Raw genomic sequence first — 20189 nt, 5'->3', positions numbered from 1 at the left:
CGCAGCCTTCGACTTGAGCATCTAACACTGCGGCAAAGCACCCTCGAAACTTGTTCCTCAGCCTGTTGACGCCCGAAGTCAATCGCCATGTCGGACCTGATCAGGGATGCCCCGATTGGGCAAATAATCCGCTTCGTCACACGAAACCGTCTCCTCCAGTACCCCGAAGAAAAGCCCGACTACAAGCTTCCCGGCGACTACACCCACTCCGATGCACTTCCTCTTGAGGTGCCCGTAGAAGAACCCTATGTCCCAGACATAGAACCAGTCCAGGAGGAGGTCGAACCTCGTGAAGAAAGAGAATCAGAGGACGAGACTCTAGATCTCGAGAAGAGCAGAACCGCCGATACTTCGCGGACCGGCTACACCACCGACCTAGAGAAGACCAAGACTGCCGACACTGCCCGCACTGGACGGACGTCTCTTCACAAGTCGGCAACAGCAAACACCGCCCGGACAGGGCTCGAGCGTGTGGGCACCCGCACTGCCCTCCAGAGATCAGTCACCAGAGCGGACCTTGAGCAACAATTCACAAATGCCACTCTAGAGCGCGGCCCGACCATGCAAATAGCTCCCACCCACCTGGATGATGGCACAACTCTCGTTGACTGGTACACGACCGATGACCCAGAAAACCCGCAGAACTGGTCTTTCAAGAAGAAGGCTTTCGTTGCCACCCAGATCTACGCATACACCCTTGCCGTCTACATGGGCTCTGCCATCTACGCTCCCAGCGAGGAGGGTGTGATGCACGAGTTCAACGTCTCAATCAACGCTGCGGCACTTGGTCTGTCCATGTACGTCCTCGCCTACGGCATTGGTCCTCTCATATGGTCGCCGCTCAGTGAAATCCCCTTCATCGGGCGTAACCCGCCGTACTTGCTCACCTTTGCCATCTTCGTCATCCTGCTTGTGCCAACCGCTCTGGTCGACAACTTCGCCGGCCTCGTTGTGCTCCGTTTTTTGCTGGGCTTCTTCGGTAGTCCCTGCCTGGCAACTGGCGGCGCCTCTCTCCAAGACATGTACAGTCTGATCAAGCTTCCCTACGTGCTCAGCTTGTGGGCTCTCGCAGCAACCTGCGGCCCGGCCCTTGGTCCCATCATCTCCGGGTTCAGCGTCACGGCCGAGAACTGGCGCTGGTCCCAATGGGAGCTCCTCTGGCTCGCCGGCCCCGTCTGGATCGTCCTCTTCCTCTTTCTGCCCGAGACCTCTCCCTCGACCATCCTACTCCGCCGCGCCGAGCGCCTACGCCGCCTCACCAGCACGACCACGTTCAAATCCCAGTCCGAGCTCGACCAGGCCAACCTCAGCATCCGCGACGTCGCCATCGAGTCTCTCTGGCGGCCAATCCAGCTCATCCTCCTCGACCCGGCCATCGCCTTCACGGCCGTCTACACCGCCCTCATCTACGGCATCTTCTACTCCTTCTTCGAAGCCTTCCCGCAGGTCTACATGGGCACGTACGGCATGAACCTCGGCCAGATGGGCCTGACCTTCCTCTCCATCACCGCCGGCGTCCTCGTCGCCATCGCCGGCTACTGGGCCTACGTCCGCTTCTCCGTCGAGCCGTCGATCCGCGCCCACGGCCTCGGCGCGCCCGAGCGCCGCCTCATCCCCGCGCTCGCCGTCAGCATCCTCTGCCCCGCGGGCCTCTTCATCTTCGGCTGGACCAGCGATTCGGACATTCACTGGATCGTCAGCGTCGTCGGCGTGGGCCTCTTCACCGTCGGCATCTTCATCGTGCTGCAGTGCATCTTCCTGTACCTGCCGCTCGTCTACCCCCAGTACGCCGCCAGCCTGTTCGCCGGCAACGACTTCATGCGCAGCACTTTGGCTGCTGGCGCCGTGCACTTCGCCCGCCCCCTGTTCGGCAACCTGGGCGTCGGCCCCGGCGTGAGCATCCTTGCCGCGTTTACCGTCGTGTGCTGCGTCGGCGTGTGGTTGTTGTACTTCTTCGGCGAGAGGTTGAGGGCCAGGAGTAGGTTCTCGGCCAAGTAAAGGCGGGGAGGGGTTCGATGTTGGTTGAGTGGTAGGGTGGTGGTGGTTGTGGTTAATGACTGGTTGTTTCGATCCACGATAATGCAGCGAAAGGGGTATGGATAGAACGGCGTGTGGGATGGAGTCTTCAAGGGCGAGGGAGTTCGGATTGCGCTTCAGCCTTCATGTTTTCTGGAAATTTGTGCATTTCAGCGGCATCGCGATCCTATCGATGTTAGATATCTTAATATCAGACAAGAAAAACATTACTCCAAACTTGGCGCTCCGTGGTATTGTTCTCAGTTGCTTGCTTGGATAGCAGGTTCGAGCTGTTGTCTTAACAGCAATCTTCGGCTGGCCAATTAAGACTGGGCTAAAGTTTGCGACAAACCGAACACAAACCAAACACAAACCAAACGCATGTCCGGCATCACGTATTAAAACGCGCAGGTGACGACTCGTGAAGAGGATGAGCTCGTGAAGAAGATGAGCTCGTGAGGAAGACGAACTCGCTCGTGATGCGTCCTTCGACATAGCATCGCGGATGTTTAAAAGACGACAGCGGGAGCCTTTGAGGTCTGCAACATGCGCGGTTCCTCTTCCTTCACAGTGGCCGTGGGAAGGGACAAATCTGACGAACAGACTGGGAGAGTATCCTTCGGGTTAATCAAACACTCTACCTTGTGCGTCTTTGGAGGGTCCTTCGTTTCGATCCACGTGCTCGAATCTTGTAGCAGTGTTGTTGTACGTTGCCCTTTGATGGTGATGGTGCTCGTTACTGGCCGGTGATGACGAAGTTGAGCAGGTAATTATCGAAGCGCTCTACAGCATCAAAGAATCATGCTTGGAAACTTTGTCGGGAAAGTGTCCAAGCCCGCAAGGTACTTCTTTGATCGTAGCAGGAGGCCATTCAGGAATACTGCTGCCCGTTCATTGCTGATGGTGCTCGTGGTGCGCTGTCTGGACGGGGTATACCCATGAAGGTATTGAGGGAGGTTCGGAAAGATGCTTCCGAAAGTGTCAAGCGGTATGAGGGTGAGCGGGTGGGGGACGATACTTGGAAAGTTTCTTGTCCTTGCCCTTTTAGTGCGTGGAAGCGATTTACCACGCTCTATTGAAGGGATGATTGTCTGTTTCCAGCAAGCCCCAAAGAGCGGATGAGCAAGAAAACTAATGAAACGCGAGACGAATTCGCGAAGGTAAAGAAACGATACAAATCCTTCAGAGGTGAATATCCCCCACTCTGGAATGGGAAGCCTGATTTTGTAGCAAAAGTGGGCAATCATCACTCGGGGTTGAGTGCGGAGGTCAGCGTTCCAGCACCGATCTTTGACCTCCTCACACTCATGATCCCCATGAAGAAGTTACGTGACGAGGCAAGGGCGATAGCAAACGAGAAGAGTAGAAGGGTGGAAAGAAAGAAGAGAGGCTTCCAATTCCCGCCTCTGCCTTCTCGTCACTTCCGGAAAACGATAACCTAGCGCATGAGACGGTGGGCCTCGGTCATCGGTTTAGTCCGAAACTAAGCATCATCAAGCGCCAATTGTCCACCTCCGAGATTGATGCTTGTTGGTGGCTTGTGGGGGCTTCATGCAATCACATCCTCGGGTGAAAACAAACGTGTCACACAAACCGATGACGCTTACTTGTGTATGAACTGGAGTTGTTGATAACAGCTGGCGTGCTAAGCAGACTGCGTGATGAGACGGATCATGTAGATTCTCTCCAACAGAAATCAGACATGGAGGAAAACTCATAGAGCAATGTTGCTTTTCAGAGCGTCACAATCGTCTCCACCAAGCTTGCCCGGCGTTGAAACCGAAGCGAATTGCCGACAACAGGATCCGTCCATCGTCATACCGCAAACCAAACCACAGCTGCCGGCGATGCTTTTCAATTCAATCGACAACAAGAACGGCTCGGCCAAGTTTCTGGGCCTTGAAACCACGAAATATAGAAAGCCGGACGAAAGGGACGACGAACACGCCCCCACGAGCGGACCAAAGGAAGTTCGAACTCAAGCGGACGGACAGGTCCCACTTCAAGCAATAGTTCGACATCGTAAAACGCCGCCGACCCGCAAGCTAAATTTAGCGATCGGCCGGCTTATCACCACTCACCCGCCGTTTCACAGCGGCCGCCGAACCCCCACGGGACGGCGCGGCGCGAGCGTAGTGATCGACTGACAACCTACGGCAAGCGGCGCAGCCACAGCACGCCGTGTCTTGCAAGCTCTGCAGCGTAACGGAAGCGAGAAAAGATGGGCGGAAGGTTTTAAGAAGAAGCTAACGGGTGATGGCCCACAACGCATGTATGTACGTTGGTTTAAAAGAAAGAAATAAGCCACCCGGATCGGCTCACGTCCCGTACGTGGCCTAGCGTCCATTCGGGAACGTGGGCTGCCGCACACCGAGGCCGGTTTGCCTACTCTATTGGGAAGTAGGTAAAGGCAGATAGGTACACAGTAGGGCTCCGAAGCGGCCAAAAAACGCCAAAAAGTCGGGGGTGTTCGTGAGAGGAAAGCTCACGCCACCAACCACCACCACGCCAAACTTTAAAAACCCCCACTTGCCTTGCGGTGCACAGCGAAGCAAAAGGTTGATCCTCATGCGTTTGCCGAATTGGAACATTCATCCGCAAGTGAGTGGCCGTTCATCGTAGATCTCGCCCCCATTCTCGTGCATTTCGCCACCACCGGGTCGGACGCAGGCTGAAAGCTTGAGCTTGGAAAAACAGATGCGGCGCTAGACTGCCAGCATTCAATGCAGCGTAGCCATTGTGGGGGTGATATGCGAGAAACGCGCCGCGTATAAGACTACGGCATCTGCTTCGTGAAACCCACCTGCCCATCGAGCTCCTTCCGGTGTTGATCCGGATTCCCTGTCCACCACAAAATTATCACTCACCATTCTCAGTCAGCACTTCGTGATGCTCAGGTATGTTTGTAGCCTTTCTCCTGCCTTTTCTTTTTGGAGCAGTCCAGCTGTGCCTCAGTGGTCTCTGCGTCGTATTTACATGCCTTGTTTAGATCAATGTCCATACCCGTGGCCAGGTCCATTTCGGACAACACGATCACCGTTCGTGGGCATTCCGTTTCTTGTCCTCCTCCTGTTGCTGCGCCCTGACGCTCCACCAAGCGGCAGCGAGACACACCAATCCGAAACTTGCGCCAATAATCGCTCTCCCTCTTGCGCCTTGCTTCTTCTTCAAGGCCTCGTTGGATCCCAGAATAGTTACAGCATCTTTAAGGATTGCATAACTGAAACCACTCCACACGGTGGTTACGCCGACAAGGATTTGCAATGCTGTCACGGCGGAGGAGAGAGTTCCTGCGTCCGTGGCTTTGTAGATGGCTGAGGGGAGGACTGGTCCTTTGGATTCACCTTGTGGAGAGCCAGTCGAGGTGACTGCGGCCGAGCTTGCGGTGGGGGAAGGGGGAGACGGGGCGAAGGAAGACCCAGAGGCGTCAGCGGGCTTGGAGTGACCTCCTTCTGTGGCAAGAGAATCTGAAATGGTGCCGTTGGGGCGCGCATCTTGGGTAGCCGAGGATGCAATCACAGGGAAGAGAAGAGTCAACCCGATCAGGGCAAGTTGGAGGAAAGTGTTGAACTTGGACACGGTCGTGGGATGGACCTCAGCGGACGGCAACGAGAAGTCCCAGTAACGGGCGAACGTCTTCGGGGAGGGCAGCGAGGCGTAGCGGAAGTAAATGGCGGCGATGGCGAGCGACGCGTCACGACCGAAGATCAAAATGGCGAGGGAACCTAATCGTGGACGAACGTATCAGCAAGTGTCTCCGACAGATGACATCTCGGCCCAACGCAATACCCAAACGGGAACATGGACAGGATGCGGGGGGGAGAGGGTGGACTGAAGCGGGGCGGGGGATTGACAACGGTGCGGATGATCACGGATGCGGGGAATAGGGGGGTGTGGGCGTGTGCGCAGGACTCGAGCCGGGGCATACCGGGCAATGCTCCCTTGACAGCCAGGCAGCCAACGGTGATGGCCATCAAGAGTTTGTCAGCCATGGGATCGACAACGCTACCGACGACAGTTTGCAAATTCCACCGACGGGCGATCCATCCGTCGACGAGGTCAGTGATGCCGGCATAGGTGAAGAGGCCCAGAGCCCACGCATGGTGGTCGTGCAGAATCAGGTAGCCAACCACGGGGGCTGCGACGAGACGCGAGAAGGTGAGGACGTTGGGGACATTCCAGACGGCTTCGTGCGTCGTCAGCGACTTGAGCTGGTTGCGGAGTTGCTTGGTCTTCTCAATCAGAGGCTTTTTTGGTTGGGGCTGGCAGACATGACTCGTTAGCAGATGTGCGCAGGGATGGGTTGGAGGTGCATGGTATCCTTGCGCGAATGCTGTCATGAGTATATGACGGGAGGAGGAGCAACAGGATCCGAAAACGTGGTAAATGAAGGCTCGCAAACGACAAGGACGGAGGGACAGAGCAAAGACAGGCGGCCAATGGCGAGCATGAGAGTGCCGATGGGATAAACCCAAGCAACGAACCTCGGCACTCAACTGCCGCGCAGCCTCGGCACCGGACGGCAGCGAGTCAGCGAAACGGCAGATCGTACGACCCGCGGATGGTGGTGGAGGAGAAGCAAATAGATGAGAACGATGGAGCAGTCAGGGCGCACGTGGAAAGCCGTGTCAGGACCAGAATCGCACGGAATTGAGCTGAGCAGATGCCAAAGACAGCGTGCCATGATTCAGACGGCGGACACAGACCAGCAGAAGGAGAGCATGAGGGCAGCTGATGCAAAGAAAGCACTCACCGTCTGGCTGCGACTGCGGTCTCCCTGCGGTCCCTCGGGCTGGTCGTGTGCTGCCCTGCGAAGCCTCGACGCGGAGAACAGCCTGCCCTTCGCGCATGAGTAAGGAAGTGCTGGGTGGTGACAGAGGGCGGCGCTCACCTAGGCGCGATGGCACATCCAGGCTGCTGCAACGCTCTGTTCCCCAGCACAGCGATCCGGGCCGCGCTGTTGCAGCCCAACGGAAGCCGTTGGCTCCGCGCGAGCTCAGAGGCGGGCGAGGTCCACGTGCGGACGTGGAGCAGCCCTCGCTGCCCAATGGCTGGGGACTGCGTCCGAGCCGGAGCGCACGACAGCGGCGATGAGCGCGCAACCAGCCGCGCGAGAAGGGCGGTGGGCTGCTGCGGATTGACGGCCATGGCACTATCGCATGATGCTGCGGCAGGGCGGGACAGGGTTGGTGGCGATGCGGGTGGCAGGTGGCAGAGGCAGGTCGATGGCTGTGTGAGGTCAGAGGAGCGTCCAGGCGCAAGGAATGGAATTGGAATTGCTTGCCGGCGATTGCTTGCCCTGGCCTTGGCTGGGCGGGGCGTGCACGTCAAGCGAGATCCGGCTGCTGTCGCTGTCGCTGCGCCTTGTCTTCCACGGCTTCCGGGCGGTGATCTTTACGCTCAGAATTTGCGCAGTGCGACTCAGACGCTGCTTACTCGGCGCGCACATGCCCCAGCCCGAAGCGGCACGTCCGCCGGCGCCCCTGACTAAGCCTAGGTCCTAGGTCCTGCCCGCGCCATCGCCCCCGGCGGGCCGACGCGATCTCTCATGTCAGCTCGTGGTCCGCCCGAAGTATATGCAGCCACACCACCACAACGGCTCTGCTATAGGACCCTCGAGCCAGGGGCTGCGCGAGGCTCATCCAAGCTCGCCAACGTCACCAACGTCGTCGACCTCTCCAGGCTTGATCCTGTCTTCTCGATGCTTCGTCCTGAACGTCACCCGCAAAAGGCCAGCATGCTGAAACATCTGTGCATTTGATTTTATCCCGCGACTGTTTTCCCCATACCCAGTGCTACACCCAAGTAGCAGCTAGCCGATTCTAAATATATCTGAATGACAATATTTTCGACGACCAAATGAAGCAAACGCCTAGCGCCACCCTCCTTTTGGCCCAGCCCTGCCTCCGACCACAGTGGAAAACTAGACGTATTTAATTGGTGATATCAAAGCAATATACGAGCAAAAGAAATGAAACGCGGAAGTATCCGAATGGGTATCGAGAGGGCTCCCGACATACGCAGTGTAGCGGTGGAAAGATTAGTTGCGGCCTGAACGCCCAGCTTTCCACGAGTCGGGCCCCGCATGAATCCGAAGGGAAATGTGGTATCGAGAGCGAATGATGCCCATGTGGCCTAGCGCCACCCAGTGCAGAAATGTGGTGAACAGAACGATCCCACCAACGCCGAGACTCGCCAGTACATCGTACAGAGGACAGGAGATAGACAAAGAAAACAAATGATTCGTAGACTCGGAGAATTCGAACGCATCATCGTCATAAGGGGACCGCTCAGCTGAAATTGTTCGAAAAATGCGGCGCCTTCTCGTCGAAGGCGCCCAGTGTGTCGTGGCGCGAGTGCTGCGCTTCGGAGCTGGAGTAGCACGGATATGCTCCGGCCGGTTGAACTGGCCCCTCGCCGAACATGTGGTCCGGAGAGACCTGCGAATCCTCGCTCATGTCGCTGATGCTGCCGTGATACTGGGGCTGGCTCGAGATACCATGGCTTGACTGCTCAAAGCCAAAGTTCTGGCCAAAGGCCGAGCCCGTGGCCGTTGTGTACGAAGTCTCGTGTGGGTACGGCTGGTAGTCGAGGGAGGCCGGTCCTGGCATCTCCGTGGGGACGCTTTCATACCCAGAACGAGGCTGATGCCCGGGCGTCTGTCCCAAATGCAAACTGCTCAACGGGCTAATCAGACCTTGCGATTGCCTGGCCCCAGGAATCATCTGCCCGCTGCTTCCAAACACGGCCGTAGGACTCGAAGAGCTCGTGGGGATTCCCGGGTAACCCGCGCCACTGCTTGCGGATGCGTGAAGGGTAGTCATGGGCTGCGAAGAAGTGTGGTACGCGTGGTGCATGCTGCTCGACATTCCATGCATGACAGGCTGGTAAGGCTGGTGAGGGTGATAGGAAGAGGCATATGACCCAATAGGGCCAGCCAGGCCCTGCGTGCCGTGCATGTAAGGTGGATACGGAAGAACGTCGTCAGGATCCTGAATGGGACCTAAGGCTGCTGTCAGTGAAATGAAAAGAATACATGGGTCGGGATTGTGCTCACTTCGGAACTTCTGGTCAGTGATAAGCTCCTTGCGAGGGTGGCAATTCGCTAGGCGATGGTCGTGACCCGGCCGGAAGAGGGTGGACTGATCCTTGGCATCCTCGATGGTGTAATATGCGATCAAATGATGTGTGCAGCCATTGACAGTGACGCTCAGAGTCCTCTTGAGCAAGCCGCCGCGTTTGAAGTCGTAGGAATCGACGAGTGATCCAGTGATCTTCCGGTCTTTCGAATCAGGAATCTCATACGGAGGATCCTCGCTATAGTGAGAAGGAGCACTAGACCGAGAGTAAGGCTCAGTGCGAGCGCTCTTCGTACGCTGGCGGTTCGCCCGCTTCTTCTCGCCAGGCGGAAATGGACGCTCAAGCTCGCGGTACACGAGGAAGTTGCCCATGATGCGGCTGGGACTCCAGGACAGGCCGTCGGTCCACCGCTTGATACCGGAGGTGGACTCCTCGTACACGAAGACGGACCCGCTCCGGATGAGGGAAGCTCTTTCTCTGTCGTGCGGTCGGCGTGGGCAGTGAACAAGGGTGCCGTTGAGACACGCCTCAATGATGGTCAAAGCATCTTGGGTGGTGTGGACGAAACCGTGCCATGTAGGCTGCATGTTGGCATTAAGATTAGACGGAACAGGTGGGATGGAGTTGACGTTCGGTGCGACAGGAGAAGCGCTGGTGGTCCTTGTTAGGCTGAGACGATCGCTGTCGCTGGTTTGGGATTCGGAATAGCTGCCGCTGGCATAACGGTGGGCGATAGCATGGCTCGGAAGAGCACCTGGCAGCTTGGGCATCCCCAGGCTCTTGGTAGTCTGGGAGGCGTGGCTCGTCGGAAAGTAAGAAGAATTAGAGTGCACCGGCGAGTCGCTGTAAGGCGAGGGGAATGAGCTATCGTGGCGCATGGTTGAGTGGGCGAGTGAGTAGGAGCCATTGCTGGAGCTGGTCTGGCTCTGCGGCGACATATAGGCGCTGGTGGACCGGATAGGCATCAGGGTCCTGGAGTTGTGGGCTCTGTGATCGTCGTTGAAGTCCATAGCGCCGGCCTGCACACTCAATTAGGCAAAGCGACTCGGTGCAGCGGCCGGAAGGGGAAGGGTAGAAGCTTATTGATGGAGGAGCTTATGCGAGTGTTGCGGAGGCAGGGAGCGCGACTTACAGAAGCTGGCGGCGAAGGGCTAGCGATGGAGGGTTTTGGGGCTTCCGCAAAGGCCAATGGCTCGCTGGTGCTGAAGGTCCTCAGGCTGTAGTCGAGCAGCGGGGCGAAGAGGTCCTTTCCCACCACGTTTTCGCGGTAGTGGTCCCCACCAAAGCGGGACTCGGGGTGCAGTACACGAAGCATTCAGCCTATGGAGCGCGGCGACCTCGAAGGGCAGGCGGCGCGCGGTGCGGCGGCGGCGAGGGGCAGCGCTGGCGCGGAGCTTGGGGGAGAGCTGGAGTCGGCGGCGGGCGCGCTCACGTGCGAGAGTGCGGTGTGCAGTGTGCAGGCGCGGAGGTGCTGAGCGGGAGCAGAGTGGTGCTGGGGAAGAGGGCGAAGGCGGGCGAGTTGTGTGTCTGCGAGGCCGCGATGAGCAGAGGGCTGAGGAGCGATGACGCCCTCAAACCGGCCGGCGAGGTCCCTTAAAGCTGGAGGACGTTAGGCCTGGCGGGTAGGGATAATCCTCCCCGGCAGGATGATCAAAACGTCGCTGCTCACAGAGGCGATGCCGCTTCTGGGATCGGGTGGTTTGCCGGTAACGGCGTGGGAGGCTGCGCAGGACGTGCGCGAGGAATTGGACCGCTTTAGGGCGCGCGGTGCTTGCGGTGCGATACGGAGCGCAGTGGGCAGCGAGCTGGGACGTTGGAGCCCTTGCTTGGCCAGCGGCTCGGCGACGATCTGCCAGCACGCACAGGCACAGGCACACGGCGCGCGGCGAGGGCGAGACAACTAAGGTTGACCCCGCGCAAACCACGGGTTCCTGAGTCGCTCGACGGCCACAAACGGTCCGACCGCACCGTCATTCCAGGCCTGGGAGGTGAAATGAGCGCGCGCGCCAGCTGGCGGATGCGGTGCGCGGGCTGGCACGGTCGAAATGAGCGTGCGGCGGGGGGTCCTGGCGTCCAGATGCGGGCGTCGGGATCTACCTGCTAGCAGATCCTGGCCTTGATCCTCGTCGTCTTCCCGACGGGGCCGGCGCCGGGGGCGTGCAAGTGCAGAGCCGGTGTTGCAGATTGCTTGGCGCACCCATGCTGACAGGGGGCGCGACAGCGCCCGCCCCCGGTCGCAGAGCTGCCGCAGCGCTGGCGTAACGTTCTCGCGGCTGAGCGCGTAACTCCGGCAAGGCGGCTGTTCTGGCAGCGTGTCAGCAGCAGCGACAGCGTCGTCGCGTATCAGGGCGAGATGTGGAGCAGCAGTTCTTGGGAAATTCATGGCGTGATGTCCTGTGGGCGTGTTTTGTTTTCTTCCCTTCCTTGTCGGCACCTCAGCTGCTCGTTCACCTGCGGTTGCAGTAATGGCACGCGGATCGAGATCGTGAACGACACCTAGCGACGAGAAACCGAATCCAAGGTTCACATGTGACGTCGGTGCTCCTGGTGTGCTAACGTCTTGAACGGTGGGGAAAACCAGAATCCTGAATTGGCCGCTACTAAACGACTTCGGGAGAATCCCATCAACGTCGATCACGGAGAAATAGAACTGATAAAAACAAAAACAGGCGGCGATACCACCACGCACGCTGTGCCTGTGCAATTCGAGGGCCCTGCTGGAGATAGGAACGCGGCGGCTGTGCTATTGGACGTCGTTGGTGCGCTGGAGTAGGTGCTCGTCGAGCAAAGTTACAATACGTCGTTGGTTTTGAGCTAGAATGTTTTGTGGCCGACCCTGGTCCGTAATCCAGGCGATCGCCCGGCTCGAAAAGGGCCTCGCACGGCTGCCGTGTGATTGCCTGCCCTCCACACTGCCTTCGACCATAAATCCCCGAGTGCATCGAAACACTTTGCCTGCTGCCGGCCAGGGTTCTCCAGCCCCGTCTCCGTTGCTGACTACCCATGCACGGCTTCGACTCCACCACGCACAACCACCAGCAGCGCGCGACAGGCCTTGCCAAACCACGCGATGTCCTGACGAAGCCACCAGGCTCATCAGCGCTATCGAGCCAGTCTAGCGATGCGGCTGCCATCTCCCGGCGGCGAGTCCCCCTAGGCCGGCTTCCGAACGCTGCCCGTTGCGGTGTAGCGGCCCTACGGCCAATAGTCGCGGGCCGGGATCGCTGCTCAGCGAGAAGTCCTGCTTCCCTTCTTCGCTGCTCGATCCGTTGCGACTCCACGACTGCTCTGGCCGGTGCGTGCGGCAGGGAATGCTCACCTCAACAAGTCGCTGAAGCATCGCTCTGACCACAGAGCCAGCAGAGAGTCGCATGTGTGCAGGCCCGCGCTACCGCCCATCCGTCGCCGCGCTCGGCCGCTCGCCGCATCCCGGCCTTCCGCTCATCAGCCAGCCAGCCAATGCCGCCAGGCGCTATGCGAGTAGCGCGCTCTTGCGCTTGGCGAACCGTTTCATCAGGCTGCGCAAGGCATGGCTGCGTACTTGTCACGGCAGCCTGTCGAAACCGACTATTGTCAGAGACCGCGCGCAAAGTGGCTGGCGCCCACGAATCACGCCGCCAGATTGCATTCTTCTGCCTAGCTCACCGGCCGGCCAGGGTACTGCGGCCTCGAGCTCCGCCGATCTCGTCCGTGTCGAGACGCCATTTCATTACAGGCGGTCGCTGGGGGCAGGCACACCTGCGCTAGCCGGCTCGAGCACGCCGTACGCAGCCTGAGCGCAGCGTTTGGGCCCTGAGCGCAATCGAACGACTTTCGCACACCAATGTCCGCAATCAAGCAATCCCGTGCTGCGGAGGACCACGCCGCCGCCCCTCGCTGAGACAGCGTGGCCCACGGCTCCTGTCCATGTATATTGCGCCGCTGCCTCCCGTCGCCCAAGCAATTTGCCCGCACGCTGCTCTGGGCATGGCCGATCTATATTTGCACTCGCGCACCGCGCTTCCGCACGCTGCCAGACGACCGCCTCCGCCCTATGCACTCCACACGTGCCACCAAGCCTGCTGGCCCTGTTTCACGATGGCCGTCCCGCCGACAACCTAAAGTCTAACGGCGGTTGACCTCATGGCCAGCGTCTCGACCGCCGCTCGCCAGGGACCACTGTTGCCCACGTGATGCTGCGCACGACTCCGCCGACGCAATGACGTCCCCTTTGCGCAATCTGACCCTGATGAGTCCGCGCTATTGCGGGAGCCGCTTGGGGCGCGCGAGTCCGCGGTGGACATGTTGACGCCCCGCGCCGCAGAGGTCTGGATGCGTGCTGCGCGGTGGCGCTGACATCATGGATGTGACGGGGCAGGCGGCTACCATCAGACTAACCACTATCACGCGGGAGTGGGCAATCCAGAACCGCAAAGGATCGCTCGTATCTGGGGCGTTGTCCTCATTCAGGAAATCCTGCAACCTTGAGGGGAAGGCGGCCGGGATGTTGGCTGCCCGAGCCGCCAAGAGCCAGGAAGACTGCATACACTCAACCACCAGCTCTCTATCTTGATCTTCAGACATGCTCGGTGGTCCAGGCCGAGCCCCCCAGTGCCGCACAGATCCGCAGCAAGGTCTTACGCACGATATGATGAAGGATCGTACAGGGCCGCCCTCTTAGGCATGGTGATTCCAAATGCTCGGACGCGTGTGGCTCTTTCTGCTACAGCTACGGAGGCGCGTCGCAACGGCTCATGCAGATCACGGAAACAATTTGGCCTTCCGCGCAGCCTTCCATTGCGCATCATCAAGCCATCGGCGCATGGTTGCGTCCGCCACACTCGAGCATGCACAGCATCCCCATGAAAACATGCATCAGGAAGAGAGTTAACACCAGTGGCGAGCTCAAAGTCCACCGTTATCATTTGCCATCTCAACGTTCGTCACTCGCTTTCTGAAACCTAGCAATCAAGCGCGTGCGAACCCTAAGTGGATCTGCAACCTCTAGTTCTCGACCCATGTGGTCAGCTTTATTCCCGCCTCCACTCCAGGCCATGTGACCTTGAAAGTTGGCTCCTTCCATGGTGTGCGGGTCACAAAGCTCTTGCACCATCCTTCCCCGGGCCTTGGAACGGCGATTGTCCTACTTTGACGAGATTATGCTTCGTGTTGGTCTAGAGACGATTGCGGGTCCCATTCAGCCGCGCCACAAACGCTCTTGCAACGCCTCTTCAACATGTGTTCGCCACGCAATTTACCAAGTCCCGGTATCGTGTGTGATACAACTCTTGCCGCTCATCCTACGTGCGTTAGGATTGTGGAGAAGCCGAAGATAGTGCGGCCGAATGCAGGATTTGAATTTTGGAGCTCTCCTCCATACTTGGTAGTTCGAGCACTTCCCGCTCACTTACATCCTGACAATCTCTCTGGTTTCACGGCTTGTATTATCCACCTGCCAAAAGTGTCTACGGATCAAAAACGTAAGGGGTGCGTCGACATCAGCTGGCGGTTGTCGTCGCCCGCCAAAGAATCACAGTCGAGTCCTTGGGAACAAACTCTTCAGACCTAGGTTGGAGTCCCCTCACAGTCTTTGCTTATAGATGACTGACTCATGAAAGCACTCTCGCCGCCGACTTCTGTGCCTCTATGAACCGCAGCGGCGGCAAACATAAACTACGATAGCTTGACGCTGTATGTTTTAGTCTTCGTGCACCACGATATATCTGCTGGTCGGTATACTCAGTACTGCGACATAACCAGAGAGCTTGAACCTCATATAGAAGCATTTGTGGGCATGTCTGTATGTGGATGTACGTCTAAATCAGTGCCTCTAGTGCCCCCCCGACTGTTGCGATAGTAGGCTAACCGACCTCGTATATGCTCTCATCGGATTGGCACAATGAAACGAAGCCACGAACGCAAGGACAGGGCACCAGAAACCTGTCTGAGTATTGCTGTCCTCGAACCCTTGGTATATCGACTGCGGGCGCTGCCGCGTATGCAGGGAGCCAAATTGGCATGCGTAGACCTGATACGCAACGGAACATCTACCCGCTGCCCCCCGTAGCAAGGAGAAGTGGGAATTTCCAATATGATGGTGTGAATCGCTGATCAACATTGATTTCTAGGTACGTAAGAACATGGTCCGCGGGAGCCAAACATGATGTCCGAGATTCTCGTACAAGCGTCGAAGCTCAAGTATGGCACCTTCCCAACTTCGACAAAGGCCGACGCACAGTGCTGACTGGAATCTAGGCCCTGGATATCGAGTGGGATAGCACGCATGGTGCTTTGCAGACGCCCACCGGCCAGCACAACCAAACACTAGGTGTGCCTCCCACTGCCGCAAAAGAATCGGGCCTGGGGGGCTGGATGCATGAAACGGCCAAGGCACCGTAATGCTTACGCGAGGTCATCAGTATACGCGCTGTCTAAGTCGCCTTTTTTTTTTTTTTTTTTTGCATGCCTGCGAGCCCAGGTTATTCGTGATTCTTAATGCGTGGAATATGTATGCACATCCAATCCTCGCCACACCGAGCTTTCTTGTCCAGTCTCTTCTTCGTTGCAAGCCCTGTCTGCAAGATCAAGCGCACACTTACAGCTTCCACGCCCCATTGTCTCTCGACAAATTCATTCGAGCAGCCTTCAGGAGCATGAGCGCCCGGTCTAGACATGGCGCTCAGATTCCCTCGCTAAGCGCGCTACCTATCAAATGGCACAGCACCACCCTGGACACAATCTATCATGGCCCATTTTCTCGCTGTGGTCACTCGATTCGGAATATTCTGAGAAAGTCGATCAACCGTGATAGTCCCACTGCCGACGAGCTCGAGGTCATTCGGCCCTGCTATCTTCGACGGCTAAGCCACGGACCAGGCAGAGACACTGGGCTAACACCAAAACAGGCGCGGTTGACCGAGTCCCTGACGAACCACATCGTGTCGGCACTCCGCTCCCGCCAGCCAGGGAGAAAGAAAGCGGACCATCAATCAGGCCTCCAGCACCCGCAGCCCAACAACGGCGAGCCGTCCCATGGACCAGATCTTGCTGTTGCTAGCCCTTCCGCCGCGAGTACAGGGCGGAAAGGGCTTTTCTAGCCTCAACTGACGCGACCGCAATACGACAATCCTTTCACGCCTACGCCCGCGGTTGCAGATACAAGCGCTTTGGTGTGCATACCGTGCCGCTGCGGCTGTTGCGCTTGTGCCAAATGCCAGCTACGCTATGACGACGACAGCCGCGCTTGTGCCGCGCCTCTTCGACCTGTCTACCGACCACAATCTTGGTCGCTTGCGCTGTGCGGCGTTACACGGCAGATCGCATCGAATGCAGCCATGGTCTCGCCGGGGGATCTGCAGCAAGCCAAGAACAGCGACTCCTCGACGCAATGGCGGAGGGCGAGGGAGAGCAGGATGGAAGAGGGTCGCAAAGCAAGCTGGCCGGTTCCATCACCATCGCCGCGCGGCTCCTGCGACCCTGACTGAGGGGCAGGAGCCGCTTCCGGCCGGCAGTCACCTCCAAAAAGCCCAGCTTCGCCCCCACAACCCCTCTCCTCTCTCCCCCTCCGCCCTGCCGGTTTTGCATACAAGCGGCGGGATTATTGCTCTCTCGTGTTGAGGCAAGTACCTACGCCGCACACTTACGCATGTACGTGCGTCGGTACCAGACTTCTGGCCGGTCCCCACTCCGCCGCCCTCCTCCACTTTCTTCCCGCGCGTCGTCGTCGTCGGCAAGCTGGCGCTGCATAACTTCAATCCCACGGCGGGCCCCGAACCCGAGACCGGCTATGCAACCGACGAGAGCGAGGCGTCAGCGGCACGTCAGGCCTCGGCCCGGCACTGCTTCGGACGGATCGCGAAAGCAGGCGGCCCAGTGGTGGCCACCACTGGCCACAGACACGGCACACACAACAGCGGTCAAATCCTTGGGGCTGCATCGGCAATTTCGCTACCCTGCTGCGTGTGAGGGGTGGGGAAGGGCAATGTTGCAGAAAGTAGAAAGTGGAGCAATTGGCGATTATTCCAATAAGCAAATACACGAGGCGCTGGCTGATAGATGACTACAGGCGATCCGACCAGCTGGCATTCGCCGGGTAAGTTCTTTGCCCCCCCTCCCTCCCCTCTCGAGCTCTAATCACGTTGCGCTGCAGTTGCAGACAGACAGGCATCTAGGCCCAGCCGGTCCCCGTCCCCGTCTCCAGGCTCACGTGGAAACAAACTGCACAGGCGAAAGCAGTGAAGTCGTAAGGCGCGGACCCTGGAAGAGGCGCTTTGCTCTCCACGGAGTAACCACCGGCTCGGCTACGCTAGAAAGCAAATCCCCCGATCTTAGTGGCATTTTTTTCTTTTTGCATCATTCCCGGGCCTCTCTGGAAATTGCTTTTTCGTTTTCGTTTTTCTTCTTCTTCTCCTCCTCCTCCTCCTCCTCCTCTCTTTCTCAACACGAGGCTCACCAATCACGATTACGACGACGACGCCGCTGAGGATGAGCGGAAAATTATCCGATAATCACTCCGCCTTCACCGGATGGGCCCCTCGTCTCGACCGACCGATCGAAAGCAACGTGGCTGGCTGACTGACCGAAAACGTGCAGCATCTGACAAGATGCCTAGACAAGGCCACAGCGCATAATACTGCTGCTTCTGCATCCCTAACTACAAGTGTTTTTTCTTCTTGCCCTTGCTCTCAGGGAGCGAGGAGCCCCGCTCAGCTCTTACCCGCCGCCGACCCCTTTGCCCTTCATTACCCTCACTCCCCCCTGTACGCGCGCTGGCTGCGCCGGGCAGCATGAAGAGATGTAAGACGTACACAGTATGCGTGGCGAAGAGGGCGCTTGCTTGCTCCTGGTCGTTTGGCGACAACGACGACGACATTGACACGTAACGTGATTACGCAGTCCCCTCCCTAAGCACCCCCATGTCATCTCGTCGAGTTGTCTTATCTCCTCGAGACGGGGGAGAGAGAGAGAGAGAGAAGAGGACTGATATTTTCGACTACTCCTAGTCGGCATGCGTCGTCTTTGCATAACTAACACCCCTGCTGGGAGGCGCAGTAGTGGTAAAGATGGTACCGATCTTCAGGCGATCAGTAGCTAATCGTTCCTAGATAGATGACGAAGAAGAAAAAAGAAAGGAAAACAAATGTCACCGCTACTACGAGACGCGGGGCAGGGCAGGGGGGATTCAGTAATGCAGGGGCCGCTATTGGATGTCGAGAGAGGGAGCCGCAGCGCTCTGTGACCATTGTTCATCTACACTATATCGCGGCAGACGCAAGACTAGAGCATGTCGTGCAGGGGTGGTACCTGTCACGCGTCGGGCTATATCAGAGGCGGTGTTAAGGCTCAATCCAGTCACAGCGGCTTTTTTCTTTTTCTTCTTTGCCTGCATGGCGTACGTACGCGGAAGCCGGGTCTTCGCCTTACGGGGACGAAGAAAAAGAAAAAAAGTAGGGGGAAATATTGAATCGGTGTGTGCAGATTCTGAATGGTGCCTCGTATCGTCTTATTATGGCGCCGGGCTTCTGCTTTCGGAAAGGAATGCGAGGCTGGATTAACGCTAATTTTACGCATGGAAAGACGCGGTGTGCAGGTATTCTGCTATCGCTTCAGGTGTTTCAGGTGATTATACAGGTCCAGAGGTAGCAACGTCGAGATAGGACGGGGGGTGCTCAGAACGGTAAGGCGTCTTTCCTCTCTTGGACGGTCGACCGTCGGCACTTGTATAGGAAGCGTTTTCCCCAGCCTCAGGTCTCGGTACCAGCAACTTACCGGTCTTTGGCTATTTGCCTCCGTCTATCACCGTAATCGCCAATCTCGTGTCCTGTTTCACATCATCCGGTACCCGGCTCCATCCGGTAGCAGGGAGGGGTAGTGAGGAGTCCTGCATTTCGGCAGGTGCCAAAGCAGCAGGCGGGCGGGCGATCTACTCGCGAGAGGCGCTGAGGGATCGTGATGGCGGGGGTCAAATCCGGGACGATGACGGATCTGTCGGTCAGACGATAGATTCTCATGCAAAGCCAGCAAAGCCGCGTCGATCTACCAAGCCTTCTGGCTGATGCGGTCTTGGAAAAGCCATGCGTCGTGACACCAAGGCATTGGTCGTCTGCACGCTGCGGATGGAGTCTCCCCTTCTTCACAGGAATGAGGAAAAGGGCCTTCATCGCGCATTTACCGCCGTTTGCATACCTGTTGCCGATGCGCCCGGCGACTCATGCCCGGCATGTGTGAGCCCACATTTGCATTACCGCGGGTGTCGTGTGGGCTGGTTGGGCTTCGGTGCTGTGGGGACGGACGATCAAGCCTGCTGCCTCGCGAATGATGGTTGTCGATAGTGCCGCACCAAACTGCCAGAAGCCTCTCCAGCACCTCGGTAGAACGGTGCGCGGTTTTTTCCTCGTCGCCGTTGCTTCTGCTGCTCGCCGAGATCCTGAAGAGTGCTGCCACAAGTCGTATGATTTGTTTCAGGGCCAGCAGTAGTGGACAAGGGCCACGAGGCCGTAAGATAGCCGACCATGGCGCTGGGATTCTGCTGCTTGCGGGCTTGCGGGCTTGCGGGCTGGCCGGGGCTTTTACTTTTTTCTCCTATCCTCCTTTTCATTATTCTTGTGGTATGATCAGTCAGCGACCGTTTCTGTTGTGCTGCCAGCCACGTCTTAGTGACAGCGGGTGGCGCGAGCATCGTCGTAACCATCGCAATAGCCACAGCGGCATTAATGGAGAAGCTGAGCTGGCGAAAAAGTAACACGGGGATTTACTTCGCGACTTGAAGACAATTAGCAAGGAAGGGGTACGTACTCAGACCGCGCACTAGACGACGGGGCAACTTAATAGCTAGGGGGTTGGGCGGGCAGGGTGGAGCGTGCGCAGCATTAGCAGCCCATCGTCATTGGCTTCTGTGCGGATAAGTAGTGCGTGATAATCATAATCTATGGCTGGCTGGCAGGCAGCACAGTGGTTAGCTGGCGTGCGCGAAGGAAGGGGTGGGCGGGCACCAGCTGATTAGCCAGCGCTACCGCGCAGGAAGCAAAAATAACTAGGCAGTCGGTTGTGTTTAAATCGCGATCGGGGACGGGCCGGGCCATAAAGGCGCACCGGAGGTAGGACCGCACCGCACG

At 58.0% G+C, this 20189-nt stretch overlaps 3 protein-coding genes across 3 annotated transcripts; 1 reads left to right on the top strand and 2 right to left on the bottom strand.

Annotated features, from left to right (window-relative positions):
* Nucleotides 1-87: 87 nt before the first annotated feature.
* On the top strand, nt 88-1998 carry SLS55_003516 (uncharacterized protein; the record flags this gene model as incomplete). The annotated part of the gene is made up of 1 exon (XM_066774990.1): nt 88-1998. One exon carries the CDS (start codon nt 88-90, stop codon nt 1996-1998), a length of 1911 nt encoding a protein of 636 aa, XP_066635109.1.
* Nucleotides 1999-5049: 3051 nt separating this feature from the next.
* Nucleotides 5050-6118, bottom strand: SLS55_003515 (uncharacterized protein; the record flags this gene model as incomplete). Its single annotated transcript, XM_066774989.1, has 2 exons — nt 5050-5741; nt 6115-6118. 2 exons carry the CDS (start codon nt 6116-6118, stop codon nt 5050-5052), a joined length of 696 nt encoding a protein of 231 aa, XP_066635108.1.
* A 2188-nt stretch (nt 6119-8306) lies between these two features.
* TOS9 (Gluconate transport-inducing protein required for gluconate-H+ symport) lies at nt 8307-10411 on the bottom strand (the record flags this gene model as incomplete). Its single annotated transcript, XM_066774988.1, has 2 exons — nt 8307-10115; nt 10229-10411. The coding sequence occupies 2 exons, from the start codon at nt 10409-10411 to the stop codon at nt 8307-8309; spliced, it is 1992 nt and encodes a 663-aa protein (XP_066635107.1).
* Between the last annotated feature and the right edge of the window lie 9778 nt (nt 10412-20189).

This window comes from Diplodia seriata (assembly GCF_021436955.1).
Source record: "Diplodia seriata strain FDS-637 chromosome Unknown scaffold_3, whole genome shotgun sequence".
Lineage (NCBI taxonomy): Eukaryota > Fungi > Ascomycota > Dothideomycetes > Botryosphaeriales > Botryosphaeriaceae > Diplodia > Diplodia seriata.
Note: the sequence above shows the minus strand (reverse complement) of the source record. Positions and strands in the feature narration are given on the sequence as shown.